At 46.3% G+C, this 11,071-nt stretch overlaps 1 protein-coding gene across 1 annotated transcript; it reads right to left on the bottom strand.

Moving 5' to 3' along the window:
• Window positions 1–4,216: 4,216 nt before the first annotated feature.
• Window positions 4,217–5,991, bottom strand: LOC123430463. The gene is made up of 3 exons (XM_045114335.1): window positions 5,817–5,991; window positions 5,044–5,541; window positions 4,217–4,932 (listed from the first exon to the last, which is right to left on the bottom strand). The coding sequence occupies exons 1-3, from the start codon at window positions 5,911–5,913 to the stop codon at window positions 4,391–4,393; spliced, it is 1,137 nt and encodes a 378-aa protein (XP_044970270.1). The 5' UTR covers window positions 5,914–5,991; the 3' UTR covers window positions 4,217–4,390.
• Window positions 5,992–11,071: the final 5,080 nt, after the last annotated feature.

The raw sequence follows: 11,071 nt of genomic DNA, 5'->3' as shown, positions 1-11,071 counted from the left end.
GTGGTGACCATGGGTATCTAGTAGGATCGCATCTTACTTACGCAAACACCACAACGGAGATATATGAGTTGCTATTTAACCTCATCCAAGGACCTCCTCGGTCAAATCCGATTCAACTAAAGTTGGAGAAACCAACACTTGCCAGTCATCTTTGAGCAACGGGGTTACTCGTAGCGATGAAACCAGTCTCTCGTAAGCGTACGAGTAATGTCGGTCCAAGCCGCTTCAATCCAACAATACCGCTGAATCAAGAAAAGACTAAGGAGGGCAGCAAAACGCACATCACCGCCCACAAAAAATTTTGTGTTCTACTCGAGAAGACATCTACGCATGAACCTAGCTCATGATGCCACTGTTGGGGAACGTCGCATGGGAAACAAAAATTTTCCTACGCGCATGAAGACCTATCATGGTGATGTCCATCTACGAGAGTGGATGAGTGATCTACGTACCCTTGTAGATCGTACAGCAGAAGCGTTAGTGAACGCGGTTGATGTAGTGGAACGTCCTCACGTCCCTCGATCCGCCCCGCGAACAATCCCGCGATCAGTCCCACGATCTAGTACCGAACGGACGGCACCTCCGCGTTCAGCACACGTACAACTCGACGATGATCTCGGCCTTCTTGATCCAGCAAGAGAGACGGAGAGGTAGAAGAGTTCTCCGGCAGCGTGACGGCGCTCCGGAGGTTGGTGATGACCTTGTCTCAGCAGGGCTCCGCCCGAGCTCCGCAGAAACGCGATCTAGAGGAAAAACCGTGGAGGTATGTGGTCGGGCTGCCGTGGAAAAGTCGTCTCAAATCAGCCCTAAAACCTCCGTATATATAGGTGGGAGGGAGGGGAGGAGTCAGCCTCAAAACCTAAAGGTTTGGCCGAAATTGGAGGTGGAGGAGTCCTACTCCAATCCTACTTGGAGTAGGATTCCACCTTCCCACTTGGAAACTCTTTCCACCTTGTGTTTTTTCCTTCTCAAACCTTATGGGCCTTAGTGGGAACTTATTCCAGCCCACTAGGGGCTGGTTTATCTCTTCCCATAGCCCATGAGACCCCTTGGGGCGTGACACCCCTCCCGATGGTCCCCGGCACCCCTCCCGGCACTCCCGGTACACTACCGATGAGCCCGAAACTTTTCCGGTAATGCACGAAAACCTTCCGGTAACCAAATGAGGTCATCCTATATATCAATCTTCGTTTCCGGACCATTTCGGAAACCCTCGTGACGTCCGTGATCTCATCCGGGACTCCGAACAACATTCGGTAACCAACCATATAACTCAAATACGCATAAAACAACGTCGAACCTTAAGTGTGCAGACCCTGCGGGTTCGAGAACTATGTAGACATGACCCGAGAGACTCCTCGGTCAATATCCAATAGCGGGACCTGGATGCCCATATTGGATCCTACATATTCTACGAAGATCTTATCGTTTGAACCTCAGTGCCAAGGATTCATATAATCCCGTACGTCATTCCCTTTGTCCTTCGGTATGTTACTTGCCCGAGATTCGATCGTTAGTATCCGCATACCTATTTCAATCTCGTTTACCGGCAAGTCTCTTTACTCGTTCCGTAATACAAGATCCCGCAACTTACATTAAGTTACATTGCTTGCAAGGCTTGTGTGTGATGTTGTATTACCGAGTGGGCCCCGAGATACCTCTCCGTCACACGGAGTGACAAATCCCAGTCTCGATCTATACTAACTCAACAAACACCTTCGGAGATACCTGTAGAGCATCTTTATAGTCACCCAGTTACGTTGCGACGTTTGATACACATAAAGCATTCCTCCGGTGTCCGTGAGTTATATGATCTCATGGTCATAGGAACAAATACTTGACACGCAGAAAACAGTAGCAACAAAATGACACGATCAACATGCTACGTCTATTAGTTTGGGTCTAGTCCATCACATGATTCTCCTAATGATGTGATCCCGTTATCAAGTGACAACACTTGTCTATGGCCAGGAAACCTTGACCATCTTTGATCAACGAGCTAGTCAACTAGAGGCTTACTAGGGACAGTGTTTTGTCTATGTATCCACACAAGTATTGTGTTTCCAATCAATACAATTATAGCATGGATAATAAACGATTATCATGAACTAAGAAATATAATAATAACTAATTTATTATTGCCTCTAGGGCATATTTCCAACACCTTGTTCCCTTGTCCTTCGACTCGGCCTCTCTGTTTAAACCTCTTCCCGCTCACTCCCTTTGTCTGCAATTCAGCCGCCTCACCACCATCAGCGAGGACGTCTTCTCCCCGTGCTTGTACAGTGCCCAACTCTCCCCCATCCCCGATAGATTGGTTTCCTTGGTCCTTCTTCTCCCCGTCCCCAACTACCATAGCATTGTTGACCTCCATGTGAATACGATCAGGACCTGGCTGCACCGTGGGAGGATTCTGAAACGGGAGCCGTCTTGACACCCTACTTGCTCCTGGATCCTCTCCCCGAGCCGCATCAAGTTTTAGTGGGCTAGTAACTTCAGTTTCCTCCTGCCGCATGTCCTTATCACTGCTAGTCGTCCTTCCAGTATCCTTCTTCCATGATGCCGCATTGCTACCTGACCCTTTCGATCCCTTGCCCCACCCAAAATTCCCTCGCCTCTCCTGACTTCCTTCACTTCCACTAAGACTCCGACTACCCTGTCCTCTTCCATACACACCCACATCATTTCTGTGATGGTGCACCTCCGCTCGTAGCCATGGGCCGAACTGAGGCACACCCCCCCCTCGTTGGTCTAGTGGAGCAATCCTTCTCACCATGTTCGATCACACCGCACGTGTAGCAGAAGTCCGGCATGTGCTCGTACTCAAATCTGCACCATAACAGCCCCTTCTTCCTCTTCTGTCCCGAGCCCTCCTCCTCAGTATCCTCTGCCCCTGATTCCTTCCCCTCCTTCTTGTCACGATCTAGTACAAATCCCTGCATGAGGGGTACAGTGATGTTCAGTTAACTTTGACACAGAGGTATTTGCCCACCGCCATTCCATCAGGCCCAACATCGACCTCCACCAGCTCATGGAAGTCATCACCAATGCGCTCCCCGGTGTTTCTGTTCATCTGGTCAAGGGGGAGGCCAAAGACTCGGATACAAATCGGGATTAGTTTGAATTCATATTCATCCATCGTTTTCTCCGGGTCAAATTCCTCCATCACCAGCAACTCCTTGTCAAACCACCACGACCCTTCCTCCAAGGCTCTCCTCTAGCCGGCAGCTTGCCGGAACGTGAACAGGAAGACGTTCGTCTCCAGTTCCTTACACTCCAGCCCCTTGATTGGGCACCATATTTTCCCCAGCGTTTGACCTATGATCCCTGCATGTACAGGCTTCTCCGAAAAAAGCTTCCCCACCGCCCGAGGATCGTCCATGGCCCCTTCCCCCGTGTTGTTCTTCTCTGCGCCGCCCACCTTGAGCCCGCGCCGCTCCGCCGCCGACAGCTTCAGGCCTCTCATCAGTCCCTCCACATCCTCCATCTCCTTTCCACTTCCCCTATCTACAAGAACCCGAAACCCTAGGGACAGATTGTGGTGTACGACCGCGATCCCTAGCTCACGGAAGGCTTATGGTGGTATAGGATGGGTGACGATGAAGGAACGCGATGGCTTAGATGTGTGATCAAACGGGCGAAGCGATCCGCCGTCCTTGCGAGAGGAGGAACCCTAGCCAGATCACGATCGCCTCAGAATCGCCCTCCGTTAATTACGGTAACCGCCACCAGGAGGGGCGGACAATGCACTCCTGGAAGGCACCTTTGGTTAGATTTTCCTCATGATTCGGTTGCAGTTTCTATAAACATCATGTTCCATCAATAAAGAACGTTGATTTTGCTAAAAAAATGTTAAGTCTCAGTTCATTGAGACTTTGTTAAATCATAATCGATGATATATGCATGAAATCTTTTATTAAAATTTAAGTACGTTTTTAAAAAAGTATTTGATTTAGATTTGATTAAATCTCAGTTGACTGAGATCTAGTTGCATCCTAAAATAAAACATTGTTGTCCCCTCCCTCTGCTGTAGAAAAAGAGGTCTAGTCCACTCCCGCTCCGGGCACCCGGCGCTGCAGGCGCCGCATCTACCGGCTCGGCTGCCCCGACGTACGCCGCGTCATGCGCTCGTGCAAATCTGCCACGGAACTAGCGTCTTGCACTTGCTGGTGTTTTATCATTCCGAAGTTACTTGCCTAGTTACCTCCCAAACGTGTAAAAAATAATACTTAAGTGCACTCCCTAATGCAAATAATCCGCGATACATTACAGAACCCTGGCTTACAACGGCCGAGCGCTCGGAGTTTTGAAGTACTACATGACGGAGAAGAGCTGTCTAAAATGTTCGTGTCACAAACCAACGGGCCATGCATTTTGCGGCACAGCAGAATCACAGAAGCAGCCGGCGAGCATGGCTCTGCACGCAGACGAGCGAGGCGTCGTCCACGACGGGCCCGCAGACCGTGCCGTCGGGCTTCATGTTGTAGCTGGCGCTGACGAACACCACCCGCGTCCGGTCCTCCGTCGCCGTGAACTCGAGCACGCCGCGGGTGTGCCCGCCCGTGCCCTGGGACTCGTACGGCACCTTCACTCTGCCATTCGCCGCGTACGCCTCGACGGCCAGGGAGCCCGTGCACCCGTCGGCCGCGTCCCCGACCGAGAACTCCATCTTGTACGACAGCCCCGGCATGGTGCCCACCTCCTGCACCAGCGCGCTCTCCGCGCCGAACACCAGCTGCACGGCCCGGGCGCCCTGCGGCACCGCGTAGTGCGCCGAGTCCACGTACCTGACGGACTTGGTCGACGACATGATCGTCCACGGAGACAGCGGGGAGTACCTGTCCTCGCCCATGGCCGGCACCATCACCCCGCACGACGTGCCGGGGCAGATGTACGGGCCTTCCTCGAAGTCCCCGTTCTTCAGCATGTTGTCTGCAAGGGTTTTGGGTCATTGGCTATGCTAAATGTGTACTCCCAATGCATAAAAATTCACGGAGCTATATTGGAAACGGGAGGTTATGTATGACGGATCCTAGTACGTACAGTCGTTGCTTTGTGGTGGCAGGAGAGTCTTGATGGCGAAGGAGTCGACGAGGGGGCCGCAGGTGGCGTCTTCATCGTATCCGGGGTTATGGACGGTGAGCAACACCACGTTGTCCTTGGCCTCGAACGCCCAGGAGTAGGAGTCCCAGCCGCTGCTGGTGTACACCGTCTGGATCGGGAGCTGGCCGGACTCCGCCGCGACCGTCACATTCAGCCTCTCGGCCTGAGCGCAGGTGCGCGCCGCGCTGAAGGTGATGGAGTAGTGCGTTCCCGGCGTGACGCTGAGCTGCTGCTGGACGGAGGCGTCGTTGCCCAGACGCATGGCGTAGGCGCCCTCCGGCACCGGCAGGACCATGTCCCCCTGCTTCTGGCCCGAGCAGATGTACTCCACGCACCCACAGACCTCCCACCGCGGTATCGCGTAGCGGCCCGTCACCCTCGTCCCGTCCATCTGCGACCTGTCCGGCGCCTCCTCGAAGTTGCCGTTCGGCAGGATGCCTGATGAACATGGAAAAAAATGGTACGTACTTCCTTCGTTCGTAGTAGAAAGACGTGTACTGTACTCTATATACCTAAATAGTTGTAGTTGGTGAAAACTAAATTAATCCTCTTCAACAACAAGTATTATGATGCACAGGGAGTATGTAGGAACGAAGAGAATATAACACTGCTTCCTGCATGAGTAATCACTCATTCATGAAACTTACTACGGCATACAAATGCCAAGCACTTGAAATAGAACACATAAAGTAACGCAGCTTGAAAGCTCTCACCATCAGTGGTGTCCGAAGCCACGAGAGCAGCCATGCAGACGAGCAGCAACAGCGCGACGCAACGGGGACCTTGCACCATCTCTCTTCCCCTCCTCATCGTCTGCTGTCTTACGGCACAGCGAGTGAAGTGGTGGTGCTTTCAAAACTAGAGTAGGCTGTGATCCAAGTTTACTGTACGCACTACTTCCTGTTATAGAGGAGACTTCCTGCTCGGTGATTAAGGATCTCGAGGCAGGAGTTATTTCAGAGTTGACCACTGTATCAGCGGCAGGATCGAGAGACAACCATAGCAGCATATCTCGGACTCCTGGAGGCCTTCTACTGTTATTAATTTTGTAATGAGTGTGCCTAGATCTGCATCGACTGAGATTTATGTGATGTTTCTTTTTAAGGGACTAGATTTTTTTTAGTCCCAGAGACTAAAGAAAAAAGTCTCTTAAGTAGAGTCTTTTTCTAGTCCCTTAAAAAAAAGTCTCTCTTGTTTTTTTACCTAGCGACTAAAAAAGATTTTTTTTAGTCTAGTCCCTCTAAAGAAACACCACCTTAACCAAGTCTCGATCAATTGTAAAACGTTAGGAAAGTAGAAAAAATTGCACGAGTTTTCACATAAAATCCCATGAATATAGCATCGACCGAGACTTGATTAAATTTCAATCGACAAAGATTTAATTACCCAGTTTTACAATTGGAAGGTTCCAGTCAAGTGATATAGTATATAAGAAGAAAAACTTAAAATTGCAAAATAAAAATTTGTACGAATTTCCATGCAAGATCCAAGGAATATATCATCGGTTAAGACATAACAAAATCTCAGTTGACTGAGACTTAACAAAACTGTTTACAATTTAGCTACATGTAAGTTGCCTGAAATTTTAAATTGGGTCAGTCACTGTGTGCGCCGTTGAACTTGTTTTATGATTCCTGCTGCTATTTTTTCGTGGTTTGTTCTGTGAGGTGTTTGGGCTGTGCTAAATTGACTGACCACATATTTGGATCAGTTGATTCCTTAACCGGTGGAGCCCAGGAGCGACCCAGCTTTCTCATTCCCCCCTTTATTTTTTCTGTTTTCCTGTTTTTATCCGTTTATGGTTTTATATTTTCTATTTTGAATTCTATTAGTTAGTTTTCATTTTTTTCTAGGTATTTTTTTTAAATGTCGGGTGAGTGTAAATATAGACACACAAATACTATATAATATGTGCGAAATGGTGTGCAAGTTATTTTATTTTTCTTCTTCTTAAAAGATAATACCAATGCTAATAATTCATTCTTTTTAGAAAATAATATTTTTTAAATTTTGTTTTATTTTTTCCTTTTCTTTCTTCTTTAAGGCTAATATCCACGCCACTAATTCAGTTCTTCGAAGGAAACTTTTCTTTGGCGAAAATTGCACTATAATATGTTTATTTCTGCATGTGTTGAAAACCACATTTTTTTATATTGTGTGCAAATTTTCTCATTGTTAGATTTAGATTCTCATTATGTTTTAAAAGAGTAATACCAATGGCACGAATTCATTTTTTCCTAGGAAACTTCATTATATTGTTTTTAAGTTTTTCATCTATTTTCTTTCTTCTTTAAGGGTAATACCAATGCCACTAATTTTGTTTTTGTTTGTATTTGAATTTTAAATTATTCTTTTATCTTAAAGGTTAAGGAAAATACGAGTAATTCATTCTCCCTTCCAAAAACTCATTATTTTGATTTTATTTTAGTTGACATTTCCTTTATTTTCTTCTTAAAGGGTAGTAACAAAGCCATCAATTCATGTTTTCTTATAAAAGTTATTTGGTTTGATTATTTTTTATTTCATTTTCTTCTTATTAAAGGGTCATGCCAATGCCACTAATTCATTACTTCTTAGGATTATTTTGCAAAATTTAAAAGTTTGAAATTTCTGTGTATTGTTTACAAATATATCATTATTGTATTTTACTTTTTCATCTTCTTTCTTTTCAAAAGGTAATCCCAATTTCACCAATTCATTCTTTGTTCGAAAAAGTTAATTATTGTTTCTGTGTGTGTAATTATAAATGCAAGTACTAAATAATAGGGATTTTTATATTTGTGCCCCTGGTTCCTTAGCTCTACTCATTCATCCACACGCTCTTAGTTTTTGCTCACTTTTCCCCACTCCCTTGTCCGAAACCCTCACAAATAGTCACACCGGAGGATGTCGTCGGGTCAAACTATTGACCATTAACTCTCACGGGTGGGGTTGTGCTGGATTATGTCCCCCGTTGGACCTGACAAGTGGGGCCGCGTCGGAATGGGTCCTCCTTTCACCATTGTGACGTGTGGGGCCGCATTGAGACACATCAAATGGGCTTGTGCGAACCTCGAGCTCGAGCCACTACAACACCACACAACCCTGCCCCCTCCGCCGCCATCGTGCAGCCTCCGTCGTCGTCATCCCCTCCAACCTCTAACCCCATTTCGCCTCCGCCGTTGTCGTGCCCTCCGCCAGATCTACCCCACCCCCCTCAGGATTAAGCAGCGATGTCGGGGGAGTAGGCTCTCAAGCTCATCGACCGTGGAGAGGATTACGTCGGATCGGCGGCGGATAATTCATGGATTACACCTGGGTAAGCGTCGTTTCCCCTCTAACTGATTTTTCAATTCGTAAATTCGGCCCTATTTGACATCTAGTTGATGTCTATTACGCAACCTTCTCCTTGTAGACGTTGTTGGGCGTCCATGTGGAGAGGTTTGTAGGACAGTAGCAATTTTCCCTCAAGTGGGTGACCTAAGGTTTATCAATCTGCGGGAGGCGTAGGATGAAGATGGTCTCTCTCAATCAACCCTGCAACCAAATAACAAAGAGTCTCTTGTGTCCCCAACACACCCAATACAATGGTAAGTTGTATAGGTGCACTAGTTCGGCGAAGAGATGGTGATACAAGTGCAATATGGATGGTAGATATAGGTTTTTGTAATCTGAAATTACAAAAACAGCAAGGTAACAAATAGTAAAAGCAAGCACGGACGGTATTGCAATGCATAGAAACAAGGCCTAGGGTTCATACTTTCACTAGTGAAGTTCTCTCAACAATGATAACATAATTGGATCATATAACTAGCCCTCAACATGCAACAAAGAGTCACTCCAAAGTCACTAATAGCGGAGAACAAACAAAGAGATTATTGTCGGGTACGAAACCACCACAAAGTTATTCTTTCTGATCGGTGTATTGAAGAGTCCGTAGTAAAATAGCACGAAGCTATTCTTTCCGTTCAATCTTTCATAGAGTTCGTACTAGAATAACACCTTAAGATACATATCAACCAAGACCCTAATGTCACCTAGATACTACATTGTCACCTCAAGTATCCGTGGGCATGATTATACGATATGCATCACATAATCTCAGAATCATCTATTCAACCAACAGATAGAACTTCAAAGAGTGCCCCAAAGTTTCTACCGGAGAGTCAAAACGTGTGCCAACCCCTATTCTTAGGTTCCCAATGTCACGAACCCGCAAGTTGATCACCAAAACATACATCAAGTACTCATATGATCAAACGTGTGCCAACCCATATGCATAGGTTCCCAATGTCACAAACCCGCAAGTTGATCACCGCAGATAGACACGTGAAAGACATACATCAAGTGTTCTCAAAGACTCAATCCGATAAGATAACTTCAAAGGGGAAACTCAATTCATTACAAGAAGGGAGAGGGGGGAGAACATCATAAGATCCAACTATAGTTGCAAAGCCCACGGTACATCGAGATCAAGACATCTCAAGAACACGAGAGAGAGATCAAACACATAGCTATTGGTACATACCCTCAGCCCCGAGGGAGAACTACTCCCTCCTCGTCATGGAGATCGCCGAGATGATGAAGATGGCCACCGGAGATGGATTCCCCCTCCGGCAGGGTGCCGGAACGGGCTCCAGATTGGTTTTTGCTGGATACAGAGGCTTGCGGCGGCGGAACTCCCGATCTAGGTTTATTTCCGGGGTTTCTATATTTATAGGAATTTATGGTGGTGGAATTACGTCGGTTGGGCCCACGAGGAGGTCACAAGCCTGGTAGGTGCAGCCTAGGGGGGTGGTCGCGCCTTTCGGGCTTGTGACTCCCTCGTGGCTCTTCTGGCCTTCTTCCAAACCTTCGGGGGTCTCTTTTGGTCCAAAAAAATCATCGTAAAGTTTTATCCCATTTGGACTCCGTCTCAAAAAGGGTCAAAAACACGGAAAAACGGAAACTGACACTTGGCACTGAGTTAATAGGTTAGTCCCAAAAAAGATATAAAATAGCATATTCATGCATATAAAACATCCAAAATTTGACAAGATAATAGCATGAAACCATCAAAAATTATAGATACGTTGGAGACGTATCAAGCATCCCCAAGCTTAACTCCTGCTCATCCTCGAGAAGGGAAGTGATAAAGACTGAATTTTTGATGTGGAATGCTACCTAGCATAGTTGTCCTTTGTAACTTCTTTCATGTGACATGAATGTTCAGATCCGTAAGATTCAAAACAATAGTTTGCTATTGACATGAAAACAATAATACTTCAAGCAAACTAGCAAGGTAATCATGAACTTTCAAAATAACAAGGCCAAAGAAAGTTATCCCTACAAAATCATATAGTCTCGCTATGCTCCATCATCTCCACACAACTAATTTAAAGCATGCACAACCCCGGTATTGGCCAAGTAATTGTTTTCGCACTCTTACTTTCTCAAACTTTTTATAACTATCACGCAATACATGAGTGTGAGCCATGGATATAGCACTATAGGTGGAATAGAGTGTGGTAGTGGTTGTGAGACAAAAAAGGAGGAGATAGTCACATTGACTCGGCGTATCAAAGGGCTATGGAGATGCCCATTAATAGATATCAATGTGAATGAGTAGGGATTGCCATACAAAGGATGCACTAGAGCTATAAGTATGTGAAAGCTCAAAACGATAACTAGTGGGTGTGCATCCAACTTGCTTGCTCACGAAGACCTAGGGCAATTTTGAGGAAGCCCATCATTGGAATACACAAGCCAAGTTATATAATAAAGATTCCCACTAGCATATGGTGGTGACGAAACGAGAGGCTCTCAATCATGAAGAACATGGTGCTACTATGAAGCACAAGTGTGGAAAAAGATAGTAGCATTGTCCCTTCTCTCTTTCTCTCTCTCTCTCTCTCTCTCTCTCTCTCTCTTTATTTGGGCTCTTGGGCCTCTCTTTTTTATCTCTTTTTTTATTTGGGCTCTTTGGCCTTTTTTTATTTTCTCACATGGG

Source organism: Hordeum vulgare, chromosome 2H, assembly GCF_904849725.1.
Source record: "Hordeum vulgare subsp. vulgare chromosome 2H, MorexV3_pseudomolecules_assembly, whole genome shotgun sequence".
Lineage (NCBI taxonomy): Eukaryota > Viridiplantae > Streptophyta > Magnoliopsida > Poales > Poaceae > Hordeum > Hordeum vulgare.
Note: the sequence above shows the minus strand (reverse complement) of the source record. Positions and strands in the feature narration are given on the sequence as shown.